The 20,396-nt window shown below is 42.4% G+C and overlaps 1 protein-coding gene across 1 annotated transcript in view; it reads right to left on the bottom strand.

The window, feature by feature from the left end:
- MORC3 (MORC family CW-type zinc finger 3) overlaps nt 1–19,045 on the bottom strand; it is a 31,906-nt gene extending 12,861 nt beyond the window's left edge. The window contains exons 1-9 of the mRNA XM_051627441.1: nt 18,938–19,045; nt 14,434–14,506; nt 10,639–10,771; nt 9,321–9,533; nt 8,951–9,100; nt 4,048–4,195; nt 2,787–2,918; nt 2,401–2,520; nt 1,877–1,974 (exon numbers count right to left, since the gene is read on the bottom strand). Coding sequence (XP_051483401.1) covers nt 1,877–1,974; nt 2,401–2,520; nt 2,787–2,918; nt 4,048–4,195; nt 8,951–9,100; nt 9,321–9,533; nt 10,639–10,771; nt 14,434–14,506; nt 18,938–18,976 — 1,106 coding nt within the window. The 5' untranslated portion in view covers nt 18,977–19,045. The remainder of the gene's footprint in view (nt 1–1,876; nt 1,975–2,400; nt 2,521–2,786; nt 2,919–4,047; nt 4,196–8,950; nt 9,101–9,320; nt 9,534–10,638; nt 10,772–14,433; nt 14,507–18,937) is intronic.
- Between the last annotated feature and the right edge of the window lie 1,351 nt (nt 19,046–20,396).

Genomic DNA, 20,396 nt, shown 5'->3' with positions numbered 1-20,396 from the left:
ATAATTTCATTCTTTATCTCATGTGTATCTGCATGGCAAGGACTGTCAGCTACTGCAGAGAGCTCGGTTTGTGTGGATTTGATGCCAGCTCCTGGAGTCAAACTGGTGGTATGGTGTCAGCTACTGGAGCCAGTGGGGGGTCTCAGCTGCCCCTCAATGAGGCAGGAATGATGTGTCCTTCAAAAACCAGCTTCTGGGGTGGTTCAGCACGAGTGAGGGGCTCAGTGCTGACAACTGGAGCTGGACTGTGGGTCACAGCCTACATGCCTGGTGCTGGCTCGTAGGGGAAGGGAAGCTGCATCTTCCCTAGTCCTGGTGTGCATAGGGCATGCACATGTATTTGCTAGCAAACTCCAAGCTGGACTTGGCAGTGAGTAGGAAGCCCTACGTCCAGCAAGGGGTATCAGCCAGGCAAAGGGTTGTGCTGGTACACCCAGGGGGACTTGCAAATATGGAGTGTTTGTGGCACAAGTGTGCGAGTGCACACCTTTGCTAGCAAATATCAAATTGTGCTAGCCAGCACGTAGGGGACCTCTGAAGCAGGTAAGAGGGTCAGGGATCCTTGCAGGAGTACCATGAGGACAGAAGGACTGTGCCAGTACTCAGGGGATCCACAAATGTACATGTGCTTGTGAATCTAGAGTGTCATGCACATGCCTTCACTAGTGAACTTCTATCTCTACCAGCTGAAGAAGAGGAAGGAGACTTGGCTGTTCATGTTTTATGTGAGTCCCATATGTAGATGCACCTTGTCTGTGGCAGCTTGTGTAACCAGCCCTGTCAGTGTCCTCAGTGTGTGTGTCTCTGGAATATGAGCTCAGCTTTGCTGCTGGTTGAACTTGGAAAGTGCCAGCCACATCCCTCAGCTTGGGCAAAACTCTGGGCTCCAGTGGCTGGAAAAGGAGGGAGTCCCAGGACAGAGCTGCTGGAGGAGGTTGCCACTCCAAATATCCCGTAACACAAAGCAGTGCAGGAGACAAAAGAACCTTGCCATTATGAAAGGAAAGAGTGGAACAACTCTCAAGGTCTGTATTCAGACCATTTTCCCTGGACAGTTTTTACACCTCAGCCTGAAAACTGCTTAGGTTACTCATGCCCTTTCATCTTCCATCCCTTTCCTTCCACAGTGTGAGCATAACTGATTTACAGCAGGGCAGTGTAAACAAATGAGGAAGTTCACCTGACTTAAAACTAATTATCATATTTGAAAATTCTAAGTCAGACTAGATTCCCAACCTGATTCACAGGTTAATTATAAAAAATATCACACTAGATACTGATTGATGGGATGGATGCAGATATGTGAAAAAGTGGCATTCCCGAGTTAGAAATAAAAACTGAAACAATGCAATATCCCCAATAATTTCTGCCTTTAGGATGTCAGGTATTTTAAATTCTCTATCAGGTAGCAGAGGATTTGAGGACATTGAAGTCCATTCTTAGGGAAGAAACTAAAAAGAAGGGCTCAAAAAAAATCCAACAAAGCTTTTCCAAAAAAAGACCAAACAAATTGTTATGAAACAAGTTATTAGTATGGCATTCATATATCAATTTTAGTCACATACCATACAATTATCCACATCTCAGTGAATTATTCTGAGGGCAATCAGTGAGAGGCAGAATTGCAACCAACCTCTTTTAGGGCACTTGCTTGAAAATTATGTATATGGTGCTCTAGACCTCAGTGATTGCGCAACGAATGCAGTATGACCACTGTACATGTAAAAATCCCACCCCTACTGTTCAGAATAGCCATGCAATTTTATAATGGAACATAGTATTTTATTCCTACTCCTTAGAAAAGAAGACGTCTTTGCCTTTGTTCACAGTGAACAACACTATTCATTAAAAAGTCCAGATAAAAATAGATATTTACCTGTATTCATTTGTGTAGTCAAAATCTTGTTTGTTATGAGTTGGTTTTAGGAAGTTGCACTCAATAATCCCAACAACACCAACACCCATGTTGTTTGCCTGTAAGAAATCAAGATCTATCAGGAAAAAAAACATGCATTCTATACTAATACTGTTTGTCAGTAACAATAATATTTGTCAGAGGTGATTATAAGCTATATACACTGAGTAAAAATAATGCTCTTGGTTTATGACTCCTCTCCAAAATGAAACTCTTGACAATAAACCCCTGCATTCCACCCCTCTTTTGTCCTAAAAGGTATGTCCAGGCCCATATTTTGTGTATCAAGCTTAGTTTAAAAGGTAAACATTAAAACAACTGCACATAATTTAATAAGATTTCTCACTGCTGCACAAACTAAAGAGGTAGTTTAATAAACTCTCATTGATTTCCTAGTTTCCATCTGTATTCTTTTTTTAAAATCTGCATTTGAGTGAAAATTATTCCTAAAAATTTTAAAATATTTCTGATCTTTAATTTCTTACCTTTAACTGACAGCCAACTCTTTCATAAGCTTTGATGAGTCTGTTTTTATGGTACATCATTATTCCATAGTGATCTTTGTTTCTGCAGTTAAATCCAAAAGTGATTCTTACTGTTTTAGCCTTTTACCAGATATTAAGGAAAAATCTAGTTAATCTCATGTGCCTGATTCTAAATTGGGTCCTGGACCTTTTTTTTTTTTTTTTTTCACATTGAGGTAATTCCTTCAGTATGTCTGTACAAAAACCAAAATTTAAAAAAAAAAAAATTAGAAAACCACAACCCAACTAGTGTAACTGCAACATATCCAGCAGAATTCAGACAGCTTATGTGAAAAGTCAGACCACTAAGTTCAGTGTGCAATGATGTAAATACTAGCAAAGGATACATTCAAAAATTTTGGCCTGTATATATCACGTTCAATGAAGGCAAGGCTCTTGGAAACCAGCTGTGTTTTCACTTTTTGTCCTCGTAGAATGATCTGCATTGTTGGCTTCAGATACAGAATACTGCAATAAGCCTACAAAACATACAGTAACTGCTGTTAAAACAACCCCAAACCTTGAGATATAAATACTTAACAATACACATTTAGGAAGACAAACTCAAGTTTTAATTGTCTTTTATGAAATGTATTCTTTTCCAACTTGATTCCAGTAAATAGGAAATAATAAACACACATAATTCACAAACTAAATTACTAACAACTGAAGAACAACTTTTACGAATTTAACAAGTTCATCAGGTGTCTGAAGATGCAGACACACAAGCCTCCCTTTTCTTATCCCCTATTAAGAGCTTCAAAATTCTACAAACTTTAAAATAAACAAAAGCAAGTATGTTAACTTTGTTCCAAACAACTGTATATTATCATAGCTTGATAGTAGCTATGCAATCTTCATAGAAACATACAGATCTATTAATTTTAATTTGCATTTCAGATATCATTTTATTTACAACTTCTAGTAACTGAAGTGGATATAGGACTTAAGGACTTGAAAGTTTTACTTCAACTGGAATAATACTTCTGAATATTACCCACAAGAAGTGCCCAGAATACCTAGTATCTAGATACACTTTCTTCCAAAAAGAAGCCTTCAGAAGTTATTAATCAATTAACCTATAGAAAAGTGTTGTCCCTGTCTGCATGCATGTATTCCAACAACAGAGCTGCTTCCCAATTCCCTTACCTCTTTTTGAAACCTAGAAATGACACGTAGAATGCTTTAGAAGATCCACATGTGCATAGCATCAGTACTATATGCATGTATACCTGCACTACAATGGAATGTTTACTCTGCTGACAACCACACACACCCATATTTAATTTCTGAAGCTACTGATTGCATTTCCTTCTTGCTCTTTGTTTGATAATGATGACTACATTTAACAGCAAAAGCTATTTGCAAGACTACCTAAAAGCCAGTAACTTTCTTCTAAAAAAATAGCAAACGTTTACACAAGTTCACAAATACACTGCACCTTTAATTTTCAAAATAATTCCTAACATATTGCCCTAAGACACACATTCTAGCATTCGTCTGCCCAACTCAGTCAACACTTCTGTAGAATAGAACATTATATTAGAACAGAGACAGACACCCTATGGCTTTCAAAAATAAACAAATTTTTAGAAATGTTATACATACTCGCAATGAGTAGTCACTTTCTGGAACAATCTGGTCCAGTCTCTCTTGTTTTTTATATCCTCTTTTGCCTGTTTCATCTAAGTCTTCTGGAATTCTGATGTCATATTTATCCTTGTCAAAGTCAAACTCTGGTTTTTCATTTTTATCTCTAAGAAATAAGATTAAGAAAATATACTTATGATAGGAAAAAAAAGCCAACACAAGATATTGTGGTGGATCTACTGGGTACCACAAAGATGCAACAGAAGGGAATTCCTTTGAGCCACGGTGGTTTTTTTGCTAAAATACACATAAACCAAGTTCACCAGTTCCTTTTCTGATACCCAAGAAGTAGAAGAGAAGTGACAGCAAGGAAGACATTCATGAATTCTAACTTAATTGCAAACAGGTCACGCTTCAAAACTGTAAGCAGTCAGTGTCAGCTTTAAATTCTAGATGGACCAAGACACACACATTCCTTCTCAATGCAAAATTTCGGAATGCTACAAATTGTTTTCCAAAGATTTTTTAATACTGCAAAAATTACACTCATCACAGCTTTTCAACTCAGTAAGTGTGACAACTTCTTATTGCACCACTTATCAGATGCATACACTATATTTAGTTGCAGATATATACACTGTAGTCTACTGGCAGTACCTCTGCACAACACTGAGATATAATATAGTTGACAGAAATATTCCAGAAAAAAATTTAATACTGAAACAGCTCTGTGTGGGGGATTGTTTGTTTTTTTTTTTAACACTCCAGAAGTGTTATTTCCCACAACTTCCTATGAATACACTCCAAAAATTCAGAACATGAAAGTTATCCTGACCAATCAGCTGAGTTCATTGTATTTTCTTTTGCTCGAGCAACGAAGTGATGCGCAATCCTAAAAACAGTCATACGTAAAAATAAATAAAAGTCTACCTCGGCAATGCAAATTAGTTTCTGAAGCATGAAGAAGGGGAAGTACTTCTTACAGAGCTGGTGACAAGTGGAAACAACCAGAATTAGCATTACATTTGTAACCTCCAGCTTTCTTGCACCAAAATCTCCTAAACTATAAGTTATTCTGGGCTCTAATCCTTGCAAGAAACTAATGAAATAAAAAATCCCCAACTTTTCACTTGCTATAATAATTGACAGAGCTCTTTTTTGTGCTGTAACATTTAATCTACACTCATCCAGGTATGGTTTCCTGCCTACCTCCCTCCCTTCCCACCCTTCCACCTTTTTTTCTGAGGGGCAAGAATAAAGACAAACTAAAACACAAGCCAATTTCTTGCCAAGGATATCTTATTTCACAGAATCACAGAATATTAGGGGTTGGAAGGGACCTCCGAAGATCATTGAGTTCAACCCCTCTGCAAGTGCAGGACTAAACAAAACAAAACCAAAAAAACAAAACAAAACAAAAAAAACAACACCCACAAAAAAAACCAAACACCACCACAAACAAACAGCAACTAGGACAGATCACTCAGAAAGGCATTCAGACAGATCTTGAAAGTCTTCAGAGCAGGAGACTCCACAGCCTCTCTGGGCAGCCTGTTCCAGTGCTCTGTCACTCTCAGAGTAAAGAAGTTTTTTCTGATGTTTACGTGGAACCTCCTATGTTCCAGTTTGCACCCATTGCCCCTTGTCCTATCACTGGACATCACTGAAAAAAGCCTGGCTCCATCATCCTGACACTCGCCCTTAACATATCTGTAAACATCGATGAGGTTGCCCCTCAGTCTCCTCCAAGCTAGAGACCCAGCTCCCTCAGCCTTTCCTCATCAGGGAGATGTTCCACTCCCTTCATCATCTTCGTGGCTCTGTGCTGGACTCTTTCAGGCAGTTCCCTGTACTTTCTGAACTGAGGGGCCCACAACTGGACACAATATTCCAAATGCGGCCTCACCAATGCAGAATAGAGGGGGAAGAGAACCTCCCTGGACCTACTAACCACACCCTTTCTAATGCACCCCAGGATGCCATTGGCCTTCTTGGCCACAAGGGCACATTGCTGGCTCATGGTCATCCTCCTGTCCACCAGGACCCCCAGGTCCTTTTCTCCTACACTGCTCTCCAGGAGGTCAGTCCCCAACCTGTACTGGTACATGGGGTTGTTCTTCCCCAGATGCAAGACTCTACACTTGCCCTTGTTGAATTTCATCAAGTTTCTCCCCACCCAACGCTCCAGCCTGTCTAGGTCTCACTGAATGGCAGCACAGCCTTCTGGTGTGTCAGCCACTTCTCCCAGTTTAGTGTCATCAGCAAACTTGCTGAGGGCATACTCTGCTCCCTCATCCAGGTCATTGATGAAAATATTGAACAGCACCGGTCCCAGTACTGACCCCTGAGGGACTCCATTAGTCACAAACCTCCAACAAATTCTGTCCCATTGACCACAACTCTCTTGACTTCTTCCTTTCAACCAGTTAGTGATCCACCTCACTACCTGACCATCAAGACCACACCTTCGCAGTTCATCTACAAGGATGCTGTGGGATGCAGCATCAAATGCTTTACTGAAATCAAGTTAAATCACATCTACTGCCCTACCATCATCTATCCACCTAGCTACTTCCTCATATAAGGTTATAAGGTTGGTCAAACATGACCTTTCCTTGGTAAAACCATGTTGACTGCTCTTAATGACCCCCTCATCCTTGATATGCCTAGAGATAGTGCCAAGAATAAGTTGTTCCACCACCTTTCCAGGGATGGAGGTGAGGCTGACCGGTCTATAGTTACCCAGGTCCTCCTTCTTGCCCTTCTTGTAGGCTGGAGTGACATTTGCTATCCTCCAGTCCTCAGGCACCTCTCCGGTTGCCCACAACTTACCACAGATGATGGAGAGTGGCCTAGCAATGACCTCCACCAGTTCCCTCAGCACCCACGGGTGCATTCCATCCAGACTCACAGATTTATGGATGTCCAGATTGCTTAACTGATCCCTAACCCAATCCTCATCTACCAAAGCAAACTCCTCCTTCATCCTGACTTCTTCCGGGGCTTTAGGGATCTGGGGTTCCTCGGAAGAGTCTGCAGCAGTAAAGACAGAGATAAAGAAGGCATTCGGTACCTCTGCCTTCTTTACATCCTGTCTCCAGGGCACCCACCTCATTCAGCAATGGGCCTATATTGCCTCTAGTGATAGTTCTATCTGCAATGTATTTGAAGGAGTCCTTTCTACTGTCTTTGACCTCACTAGCAAGGTTTAGTTCCAAGGAAGCCTTAGGTTTCCTTATTGCCTTCCTACATCCTCTGACAACCGTCCTATATTCCTCCCAAGTGACCAGCCCCTCCTTCCATGATCCATAGATTCTTTTTTAACACTTGAGTTTGCCCAGCAATTCCTTGTTTAACCATGCTGGTCTCCTAGCTCCCTTACTTGATTTCATACCCATTAGGACGCTCTGATCCTGAGCTTGGGAGAAGTGGTCCTTGAATGCTGACCAACTATCTTGAGCCCCTTTATCTTCCAGCACCCTGTCCCATGGGACTTCTCTTAACAATTGATTGAAGAGGCCAAAGTTGGCCCTGCCGAAGTCCAGGGTTCTGGTCCTGCTAGGTATTCTGCTCCTCCCACACAGGATCCTGAACTCCACCATCTCATGATCACTGCAGCCAAGGCTGCCATTGACCCTCACTGCTTCAGCCAGACCCTCCTTGTTGGAGAGTATGAGATCCAGCAGCGCTCCTTTCCTAGTTGGTTTGTCCACCATGTGTATCAAGAAGTTAACATCAATGCACTGGAGGAACCTCCTAGACTGTGAATGGCTGGCTGTGTAGGCCTTCCAGCAAATATCAGGGTAGTTAAAATCCCCCATGAGGACTAAGGCCTGTAGTTGCAAGGCTGTTTTCAGCTGACTATAGAAAGTCTCATCAACTCCCTCATCCTGATCAGGAGGTCTGTAATAGACCCCCACAATTGTATCACCCATGCCAGCCTGCCCCTTAATTCATACCCACAGACTTTCCACTTGCTCCTCATCTGCCCCTCTACAGAACTCAATACATTCTAGTTGCTCTCTCACATAAAGAGCAACTCCACCACCTTGCTTTGCTGATCTGTCTTTCCTAAAAAGGACAGAGCCATCCATGACCACATTCCAGTCATGTGATCTGTCCCACCATATCCCTGTAATTGCCACCAGATCATAACCTTTAGGCTGCACATAGACCTCTAACTCCTCCTGTTTATTCCCCATGCTGCCTGCATTGGTGTGCAGGCATTTCAGGGAGCGAGCTGAGCACGCTGGTGGCACGCTTGGGAGGCAGAAGGCCTTCTGGTCTTCATTAATACTAGAACAATGCTTCACTAGTTCAAACCCAGCTACAACCCCCTCCCACTTCAAATCTAGTTTAAAGCTCTGTCAATGGGCCCTGCTAACTCCTGCCCTAGGACCCTTTGTCCCCTGCAGGACAGCATCTTCCCATCCAATGGCAGCAGGCCCAGTGTCCTGGAAATAAAACCATCCAGGAGTTTTGTTCCCTACCCCCATCAAGTCTAGTTTAAAGATCTCTCAATGAGCCTTGCTAACTCCTGGCCAAGAATCCTTTCCCCCCTTGTTGGTAGCTCCATGCCATTGTTTGCTAGCATACCTGGTGCCCTGTAAACATCTCCGTGATCGAAAAACCCAAAGTTCATCCGATGGCACCAGCCTCCAAGCCATACATTAATCAGCTGTGTTTTCCTAGTCCTTTCAGCTTTTCCTGCCACTGAAGTTCTTTACACTCCTCTTCCTTCTGCTTTGTTACTTGAGGTATTAGCAACAGCTCTCGTGCAACATTACGGCCCTTCAATCATGCGAGTTCCAGTCTAGTTTCCGAGTTACATCCCCACAGTCTTTTGGAATTATTCTACAAAGAAGCCCTTGTATGTTTGCATACACTGAAAGACAAACTGAATGAAAGGACTTCATCTTACCTTCTAAGATTCCAAATGATAATTCTTGTTCCTTTTTTCCCCATTATAGCATCTAGTTCTGCCAATAATTTCTCCTCAGTAGAAAACAAAGAATGTGTTAAGATGGCCTTCAGGCTGTTTTTGGATTCTGCTGGATCACTTATCTGTCGTAAGAACTGTGTTAAGGAGAGTAACTTTAAATGAAACGAGTTTTCATTCTGCATCTCAGAGCTCCTATAAATCTAGAGGCCCTAACAATTAATAGGATTCCTTACATCTTACAGTACAATTAAGGTATCCATAAGACTAGACAAGATTTTTTACTAATATTATAATCTAAATTTTGCATGTACCCATGGCTTTTCATTCAGAAGCTGTTGAAAGGATATGTTGGTTGTTGAATGTCACTATAGGAACCATGACATGTTCTGCTTTTGTGACTTCAAGGAAAGTCTGAGATAACAGGCCAACACTCATGGTTTCTCCATTCTTGGTGAAGACTATTGCATCTTTTCCCAGGCGCATGGACCCTGATTTAAACCCATTTCCATACAATCCCACTGGAACACGGCCATTCATCACAGATTTCTCACTGAAGCCAAAGCTGAAATATATGACATTAGGAGAGTATAAAAACTCCTATTAAACTTATAAATCTACAAGATGCATGCAAGACTTACCAAATTAGAGTTAAACAAAAGTTAATATCTTGTTTTAGAAATCAGGGGCTACTGTACAATTTAGTAACGTACAGTTAAGCAAATCCTGAAAATTACCTGTATAACATTGCTAAAACTACACTGCAAGAATTCAGGGAAATTTACTTTCATCTTTAAGTATGGAAAAGATATACAATCTGTCTGAAATTGTGCAATGAGCATTCTTTGAGGAGTCCTGTGGCTTCACAATAAATGCTGATAGAAACCCCAAAGGCCTTTCTTTTTTCCTCTTCATTAGCTTGAAAATGTGCAATCTACAAATTTTTCATTAATAACTACACACTGCATTTGAAGTAAAACAAGTAACTGCATATGGAATACTGAATTGAGCAAGTAAATGAATTTATGGTATCTGACAGAAAAAAGCCATAACACTTAAATTCAGACTTGCTCAACTTTAAACCCAGAGATTTATCTGCAGGCAGAGAAAGCTTTCATACTTAAAAGGGCAACTGAAGAGCAACCTCTTTGCTAACCGTAGAAACAAAAGCTGCAAAAAGCTCAGTTCAAACCCTTTAGAATACTTAAAGGTAAAATGACAATTCATACCAATATAATTCCCTTCAGTTTTCCACAGTACCTTCTATTTTCAATACTTCAAAGTGTTTGACCTGAGTATCTCTGTCTCTTGCTTGCTAACTTAGCCTAAAGCAATCTTGAATTAAAAAATAAAATTAAATTAAATCTTCCTTATCTCTGCTAAAAGGCACTACAGAGAGTTTACACAGCATAACCACTGCACAAAAAGTTTAATGGGAAGGCTGACAAAAAGGATAAAAGGAAATTATGAGATAAAATACACTGACAAGGTTGTGTGAAAGTTTCACAAGTATCTGTCTATTCTACAGTCTCACTTGGATAATCACCTTCAGAATTGATAAATTTATGAACAAAATTAGATTCCACACAAGAAGAAGAAATAAACTGAACAATAACAACACCAGAAACAGGAATCTTTAAAAGAAAAAAATTGCAAAAGAAGTTAACCACCTTAGCATTTTGTGGAGCTTCTCTGAGTTCATACCATTTCCATTATCAGTGAATGTCAAGCATATATTGTCATTTATCACTGTTTTGTCAATCCATATCTGTTTAGCACTCACATCTGGATCATAAGCATTATCTGAAGAGAAAGAAAGCAAACAAGGTTGGGATACTAAAAACCAAAAATTAAATACATTTTACAATGCTTAATTTCAGTAGAGATGTCATACAGCAATTCTTCCAAAGTTACTTAAATCTGCATGTACTACAGAACAGAGCCTTGTCTAGCAGGAATACACATATAATCAATCTGATTAATGTTAGTCTTGCAACCCTGCCAAACTGCTATATGGAATAACAGTCCCTAACTTTATTATGGTGCTACATTTGCATGTATATTTATTTGGTAAATACAGCAGCTTAACAGAGTTCCTTAATCATGGGCCTATGACCCTGCAAAGTCACATGCTGCATGAATGGAGCTCTAAAACTGTAGCCATTTTGCAGCTCCAGTTAGGTATGCAATATAGTTGCAGAATTTTTGTGCTGGCACAGATAGGCATTTCTCAGCTACATCACTGAATATTAGTCAACTATGGCACAGAAGCAAGAAGTCATAGCTTTTAATAAAGGAACGTTAAGCTAAAAACTAGGTGTCCTAAACCACTAGCTTCTTTATAGATGACAACACTAAATCAAAACATTATAATGAAACAGCTCCATCAAAACCTGGCAAACCTTGTCTGAAAACACCACACAAATACCCAGCAGTTAGAGATGACAGTAATGTATAAGAGAAACTTCAGGTGGAGATGAGATGCTCAAATTTGAGAATAGAAAGCGAAACCAAGACAAGTTTCTTCTTCAGTCTGTCTCCCAGGCAGCTGTTGCAGTATGCACTTTCTCCCAGCCATGCAAACATCCCTTCTGACTGGCTCTCAGGAGATTGGGTCATTGTCTGCTACGCAGATAATGGCACACTACTACTGCAACTTCACCTTACTGCTGTGGGCCTGTGGGATTTTTAACTGTGAAATGAGATTTGAAATACTATCACAACTTCAAAGCATCGAATTTGCGACACTGAAAAAAGGAAGCAAGCAAAAAACCTGAAGGTGACTCTTGGCATCCCAGATAAAATTTAAAGTTCTGACTCCTGAGGTGCAAGAGATTTATGTGAAAAAATTATTGCTGCACTGCTACTACATCACTTCCATGTTAACAGAGCTGTGTGTCACAAATAGGCATTTTGCTAGAGCAAGTTGTTCAAATCTAGGAAGATACGAGTTTCACAGAAGTAGAAAATGTTTTAAACTAAGTTTTGTATTTTCAGGATTTGAACTTGCAGCATTGCTACCATAAGAGAAATTAAAACCATGGCTCCACAAACATCTCCTGGCAGCAAAGCTAGTTTAAATCTCATCTGCCCTAACACCACTTTCGCTCATCTCTTCTCCCCCCTTCCCCCAGTGTTGTGCTACTCATGGAATTTGTGAAGGGGGAAAGCACAGAGAGGGGGAGGGGTGGGATGAGATGGCACAGCAGGAGTCACTGCCCCTACTACACTGTCAGTTTTGCAGGTTCAGCTGAGGGCCATAAATAAACTGCTCAAGCCAACACTGTGGCCTATAAAAAAGAATCACAGCTTGGTAGCTTGCTTTCTAAAAGCATAAAGTACAAATGGCATCCACAGTGAAAAAGTTCATAAAATGTATTTCAGCATCAACAAAAGAGGACATTTCAAGTAGAACTGAAAGTTTGGAAGTACTCTTCTAAGACCATGTCTTGTGCAGTGATTTGCTAGCTCAGCAACTCGCTCTAGACGTCTCACTTAATCTCTTACAAGTATGACCATTAGTTCACCTAAATTTAATCTGGCCGAGGACTAACAGGAGATGCCTCCAATAATACCAGCAAAAAACTGACAGGAGGGCCTAGAGCATAAACAGCAAATTTCAGCATACAGATCATTAGCATTTTAGGAAAGTTTGCATAAACTAATATTCAGCCCTCCGTAACATAAATCTATTATTTTATATTTGGCATATGTTATAGCAGCCTTACATAGCATGTGAAAAGCTAATTAAAAATTTTATTTAAATCAACATGACTAACAAGAAGCCTTCACAACCAATATGTTGCTACTATGGTTTTGAAGCTTTTTTAAAGCAACACATATGACAAACCAGAGGCAAAGGAAGAAGACAAGTTTGCATGCCTTGCACAGCACATCTACCATCATTCCAGCCAGGTATAGCATGGCATGCTAAGAAATTACTTAACATATTGTTACTCCCAAAGTAGCCAGCCTTTCTGGCAGCCATGTGGTTGTGGTTTCCTCCTTTGTGACAGCTCTGGCCTTATCTAGCTGAAAAATTCCTACTTTCTTTAGTTAGGTTAATTTTCTGGATTAGCAACAGCAAGACTAACGCACAGGAAGAAAAGGAACGTATGTGACCAGAAAAGTTGCTCCCTTTGGAAGCAGCAAACTGCTAGATAAACTTGGCAAGTCCCTCCAAACCACACCTTTATTTTGAGGAACCATTTCAAGAAAGTCTGCTAATCATTCCCTAAATCAGAAAACAAGCAACTCTGAAGATATCCAGTTAAGAGCTATTAAAAATCAAAGGTGAGACGATCAACATGAGCTAATAAATTAAAACAGACACAGAAGCCCTAGGACAAAGACAGTAACAAAGAACAGAACTCTTAGAACACCAATGGATGAATGATTAAAAGGAACCACTCAAGTATAACCCTGAAGATGTTCAGACAGAAACTTAGTAACCCAAAATAAGAAAGTCAGGATGTTTAAGGGGAACTTTGACAACATGCAAAAATTACTATTGAATGTTCTGAGGAATCATTGAACAAAAGGGAAAGGTCGAAGTGGATGGGAGAAGAATAGTATGGGACAGAGGGCAGGGAATACAGGCCGATTGTGTGCAAATTGGCTGCTGGTCAGTATTGCCTGTATGACTGGACCCTGTGACACTCTGTGGTACATTCTTACTAAACACTATTTCTAACAAGTTCATGAGTGACTGCGCTCTCTATTCTCAATGTCTGCCTGTACACATCTGCACATTTGTTGTGCTAGCAAAGTTAGAGCAAACCAACACATCAGAAGAAACCAGCAACTACTGGAATCCAAGGTCTAAGCCAGAAACTGGTAGAAAGCCCAGGACTGGGCTTTCAGACTCCTAGGTCTGGGCGAAATACCCAGAAGAGTGGGTAAGCTTGAGTGATAAGTAAGTGCAAGTACATGTATGCACCACTACTGAACTTTAAACCTAGTTAGCCAGGAGGCAGAAACAAGATAAGGTCATTCATGCTGTTCAGGATTCAAGCACCTCTTGTGTTTATGTGGGTTCTTGTAAAGTTATGTCCTCTTGTCTGTGCTACTCTGTCTGTGGCCAGTTGTTCTGTACAGGATGCGAGTGTGCATGCAAATCTTTGAAGTGTGCACTCAGCCTGGGAACAGGAATAAGCAGGAGGCTTGCATTTGGTTCACTAAAGAAGGAATTCAGTTGGTCCCACAGTCTTCTACATTTGGCAATCTTTATTAAACTCAGAAAAAGAAAACAGCAAATCCTACAAGGCCTCTGCAACTGCTGTCAAGTAGTACATATGCTGTTAAGAAAGAAAACAGTCAATCTGACTGTAAAATAACCCAACAAACTGTTGTAAGATACTGAATGGTAACAAAAGGATCAACTCCCTTCCCTACATGAAGGAAAAAAGTTTTACAAGAAAAAGGTACCACAGTGAAGTACTCAAGCAAAATATTGATCTACATACCTATAAGTTCTGCAATTGCACTGAAAGGCCAGGTGTGACTGGTAGAGTTGGTATGCAAGAACTTTGGACAAAGCTGAAATAAAACACAAACAATGGCATTAGTTTGTACTCCTCAACGATACCAAGCCAGAAACCATATGTTAAATAAAGTAACATTAAATTTAGCTGATTTGTATAGTGCTATCAAAAGGCTCTAATTTAATTTACTATTAGATATTTACATACTAATACCTTTCAAAGAGAACATTTATACTGCCATTAAAGACAATAGAGCAAAACAGAATTCAGCACAGTATTCTGAGCATGGGTTATACAATCATCCTATCAAACTCTCCTTATAAAAATGTAAGGAACTATTGCTATGTACTGATGCTAGAGGTTACAGAAAACTTCAAAGCCTTAGTCCAATCTACTACCAGAAACACATGCTCTCAAATGTTAAAAACATACATCTTAAAATATAAGTATTTAACTTAATCTGCAAAAGTGAGCGGTGCCTAATAAAATCAGTGGCTTACTGTCTGATGGCATTGCTCCTTTTGTCCATACTGATGAAAATCACCCGTCAGATTATCTCAACTAGTGGTTTGTGCTTTTAGCCATTTGATCTCATACATTTTATCCCTGATAAGATATAACCAGAGGAATGTAGCAGCCAGTAGGATTAGATGAGAATATGCAAATAAAGTCCCTACTAATGGGATGTATCCTATACAGATGACAGCGACAAAAGTATTCTCAAGTAATTTATGAAAGCCTGGGTTCATATACATTCATCTAGATCAAAAGACTAGTTCTGGTCTAAATATTCATAACTAAATATCCATATAACTAAACGGAACTAAATATCCATATAACTTAAGTATTTGTTAAAACAATGCTTGGAGAAATCTAACTGCTGAAACTCATAGCATTGCATTTGTATGACCATGGAGAATATCTGGATTTATACTTCTAAAAGGTCTTTAAAAAACTCTCCGCATGTACATCTTTTAAGTCTCGCTGGCAGTTATGCTGATGCCATAAAAAGCAGTATCCACATACACATAACACTGGAAATAGTTCTTCTATCATGCAGTTATATAAAAAAGCATTATTTAGACTACATTATAGTATACATAAAACCAGAAAACAATATTTCAAAATTGTGTGTACATATCTATATTTCATAAATTTTACAGAACCACTACACTGACAAGCACCTTTTTGTATAGTTAGTGAAGTCTAAATAAATGCAAGCATCCACTTCAAGTCTCTAAGTTCATTTATCAGTGAAAAGGAACGTTAGAAGCAAGTTCTAGATCCATAAGCCAGGTACCAGAGCAGGAAGAAGGCAACACCAGCAGCCCTAGTTCAGATCAACATAAATCCCCAAGAAACCTCACCTTGATTATAAGGTCATAAGAGCATAGGACACACTGTCAGACTGCAACTAAATCCCTGCATTTCTCCACTGAGAAACTCCAACCATACAACCCAGGTGGACTGGGACCTCTGGAGTTACTACTGGCATTGTAACCTCAGCAATATGGAGCTGGCAGTAAGTCCCGACTGTAGTTTTGATAAAGACATGAATTCACAGTTGTGAACCTCTCACGGTCACTAGAAGACACATCAGCATCACCAACACTTACATAACCACAGGTAAGTGTCCCTTTTTCTGTGAAGCCAAGTGTACACGTGCACAGCAAAAAATCTCTTCTCGTCTTGCCTGTGTAACACAATGCTTTTCCATCGCTCATTTTACTGCTCCATACTGGTGATTAACTTTGAAAAGAGCAGACTTCTAAAGAAACAGAATCCTCCATAAACAAGCACAAGAATTATGTCGATCTCTGGATCTCTGTGGTAAGGTAAGTGGTATACAGGTTAAGTGGTAAGGTTCTGAGAAAGGCTGGAAGGTGGTACACAGAACTGGGAGCCTGTGAACTGCTTATATGAAATGAGAAGAGTGGAACACAGAAATGCTAAGAAATTTATTACTGGCTCTAGTATCTCCCCCAGCAAAAGGCAAGTAAGTATCCCACAGGATAATTCATGGGAAAGTGTACCTCAGAGCTGATACCGTTTGCTCATATAAGGCACTGGAACAAGGGCACATGACAAAACCAGATTAAAAAACAGAATAGCAGTTTCAGGCTGTCACCTTCACTGTTTGCTACAGATCATACCCAGCTGTCACCAACAACTCATTTCCTGATGAGTTCATCAGGAAATATTTAAGCTCATTTTGTCCCTTAACACTTCACTTATTCAAACCAGCACTTTAATTCACTCATGAGTAATTGAAGTTCAGTAAGCACAGTAGGAAAGAGTCAGTTCCCAGGTGAACACTCAGCTGTGTTAGTATGATTGTAGTTGAGATGATTTAAGTTGCCTTGTTCACTGGGCCTAGTTGTTTTGTTACTAGAGTGGGTTTTGTTTAGTTTCACTTTTTGTTCTGCGACCAAGTGCAGCCAAATCCTTTCTGGAGATACAACTAAACCTCCCCCACCTTCAAACGGCATATACATTAAAAATTATAAAAAACATTCAGCTGCACTAAGAGAAACACCTCCTGCAGTTATGACCAGCAAATATTTAAGAATAAAGCAGCTTATCTCTCAAAAAAAGGACAGCTTTGGAAATTTTAATTTTTCAAGAAAACTAACTTTTCATCCCTTGCAGAGCACAAGGCATACACAAATCAAATTACCACTGAACGACCTGTCTTGTCTTACTGAAGTATTCAGCAACTTCTGGGGGAATTTCACTGCCATTTTCTCCCTCTTGCTTTTATCCCACCTGTCTACTTGTTTCTTTCCCAGTATCTTCTCCCTTCTTCCTCTCTCCCAGTTATGGTAGTCCACTTACATGACTGTGTAGTGAAACACACCAGGGAGCTGATCCAAAAATGAAAATAATTTTTAAAACTTGCCTTTAACCTGGATCACTTATCTGTCTCATCATGCAATTGAGGAAAAAAATTACCAGAACAGAAGGAGATGATGCCAGTGTGGGAATGAGTTACCAGGCCCGCTCACACTATCTGGGTTGCTTATATATGCTTCTGAAACTAACAGAAATATTCTGGCGAAAACCAATGTATTTCCAAAAAAACAACTGCTGATAGAAGAGATTGTGACCATCAACTCTCTATTGGTCTCTAGAAAATAGAACCTTTTACACTGTAGGACACAAGCTGCTAAAAAAACCAAACCTATACCAGCTACTTCGGTACTTTAGCAAAATCCCGCTAAAATCACAACTTTCACTGGAAACAGACTGAATGTAAACTTTCAGTTATTACTATTGACGAACGAAACCAAACAGCATCCTAAAAATAATTCAGAAAGTTACTGTCTGTACCAACTTTAGCTTAGATTTCTCACTGGTATCTGTAGGAGTTCAGCTTGCCAAAGTGATTTCAACTTGAGAACAATTTGGAACTTTTTCGCAAAGGCAGATTATTAATCCTGATGCATTTTTCCCCTCAAGAAGACTAACACTGCATTAAAAACACAGGGAAAACTCCTCTCCCTATTTTTTTTTTTTAATAGTGTGTTACCTAAAAAAGGAGAACACCTCTTTTATAAAATATATCAAACACTTCAAATTAAAATTTTGAAATTAAAGTGTTATTCTTGAAATTCAAGGAGATAACATTCCTAGCTAAGCCCTACAATCACGGCAACTTATATTAGGGCAATTTAAGCAGTGCTGAAAATATATTAACCTACATTTTTCACTCAAATGTTTGACAAGTTATTTTCTGTAACTGATCCAGCCTCTTTCCACTACTCTGTCAGTGAGGTTTGTAACTCTGGGTGACTTATAGGCACAGACAGCTGAAGTCAGAAAGGCCGTAAAAAGCATCCTCTTTCATGAATCTGGCAACTGGAGAAGTAGCTTTAACTTAATTCGCACTAGGAAAATAAAGAAATGACCGACTGCCACAAAAGGACAGCAAGGAGCAACGCTGCGACCGAAAAGCGCAATACCCTAGTGGGTTTAACTGCATGCGCGTTCATCGCACTTGAGAAAACGTAATCAGGCCTCTTACAAAAACCAGTTAGGATTTTAAGTGGCAAGCTTCCACTCAAGAGGTCACTACCTTCAGAACCACATCCCTGCAACAGCCTGTGAAATCCCCCGGGCCCGACCCCCGGTGACCAACTCAACCCACCCTCAGGCCGCCGCTTCCCCTCCCGCACAGCCGGAGACAACCTAGCGGATTGCGGGACCAGACGGACGCCGAAGACCCGCGCTGCAGCCCCCGGGACCCCCGCTCCCAAGCGCGGGCAGACCCCGCTCTCCCGGAGAGAAAGCAAGGAGCTGTGCCGGGGGGGGGCCGCAGCCGCACGGCAGCTCCCTCCTCCCGAGCACCGCGGGCCTGGCACCGCCACCCCCGGCTCCCAGGCAGCGCCGAGCCCTCGCCGCCCCGGCAGCCGCCACCGCCCGGTGGAGGGGAGCCCGTCCGCCCCGGGAGCCCTGCCCTGCCCCGCCCGCGCCCCCCGCCGCTCACCGCGCTGAGGCGGATGCCGCCCTGTGTTTTCGCCGCCATCTTTTGTGCCGCAGCGAGCGCCGGGGCGGGAACTGCCGAGGCGGGAAGTGCCTGGGGGGGGGGGGGGGGGAAGGGCGAGCGGGGAAGGGGGTGCCCGCTGGGGAGCGCTCGCCCTTTCCGCCTCGCCCCCTCCGCGATCCCTTCCGGGAGCGCTCCGAGGGAGGGGCGGCCCCGGCAGCCGAGGGCGGGCAGGGCGGGGACGGGGACGGCAGGAGGAGGAGGAGGAGGCGCCGAGCCCAGGGCAGGCGCTGAGAGGCGGCAGGGGAGGCGGGACGGGGGTGGTGGTGGCCTGGAGCGGGGTCAGTGTTCCCTCTGCGCGAAGCCCGTTCGCGGGCAGGGGGTGCGGGGTTTGTTTTACTGGCAGTTCTGCGCGGGAAAGGGGACTCGGCGGCGTTTTCCCCAAGTTAGCGCTGCACGGACAGCGAGGGCGTGTTTATGCCGTTGTTTTCGCCAGCCTCTGCCTTTATTGACACAGACTGGTTCGTAACCTGACACTACCGGGCTCAGTGCCCGGTGCCATTTAAAGGCGGAGTGTCCCAAGTCGAGGCGTCCGTGCAGCGAGCGTTCCTGGAGCCGGTGGTCTTGCTCTCCCCTTGCCCTCTTCGGCTTGTTTTGCGTTCTTGTGGCACCATGTTCCCTTTGTTGTCTCTTCAGGAGATTAATTGCTACTAAAGTGGGCAAGCTAGAGTCCTCCCAGATCTCGTTCTGTGACTCTTCGAGACAGTTACAGGGGCCTTCACCAGCCTCGGGTATTCCTCAGCAGTCTTCCCTGTGTCCTCAGAGAAGGCTCCAGGGAGACCTCATAGCGGCCTTCCAGTACCTGAAGGGGCTACAGGGAAGCTGGGGAGGGGCTTTTTACAAGGGCTTGCAGTGATGGAACATGGGGTGATGGTTTTAAGCTGAAAGAGGATAGATTTAGGTCAGCTATTAGGACCAAGTGATTCGCGGTGAGGGTGGTGAGACAGCGGGACGGCTTGCTCGGAGAAGGTGTGGGTGCCCCCTCCCTGGAAGTGTTTAAACTAGATGATGTTTAAGGTCACTTCCAGCCAAAACTTAAGTCTACGGTCAGGGAAAGCCCTCCACCACGGCTCCTGCGTGCGGCGATCCCGGCGTTGCCCGGCTCGGGTGCCGCGTCCCTTGGCTCCGTTCCGCCGGGAGCGGCGGGAGCGCCGCGGGCAGAGCTCCCGGCGGCGGGGGCCCGGCCGCCGCTGTGCGGGCAGGATGGCCGCGGCGATGCCGGCCCTCCGGCGGCGACCGCGTTTAAAGGAGGAGTCGGCAGGACACCGGCAGCTGCCCGCCTGAGGCCGGCACCGCCAGCCTGGGCTGCGCGCCCCGGAAGGCGAGGTGAGCACCGGGAGCTCGGTGCCAGGGCTCTGCCCCCCAACCCTGGGTGTGCTCGCACAGCCGCCCCTCTGCCGTG

Source organism: Apus apus, chromosome 1 (assembly GCF_020740795.1).
Source record: "Apus apus isolate bApuApu2 chromosome 1, bApuApu2.pri.cur, whole genome shotgun sequence".
Lineage (NCBI taxonomy): Eukaryota > Metazoa > Chordata > Aves > Apodiformes > Apodidae > Apus > Apus apus.
The sequence above is the reverse complement of the archived record's forward strand: the minus strand, read 5'-3'. Positions and strand labels throughout refer to the sequence as shown.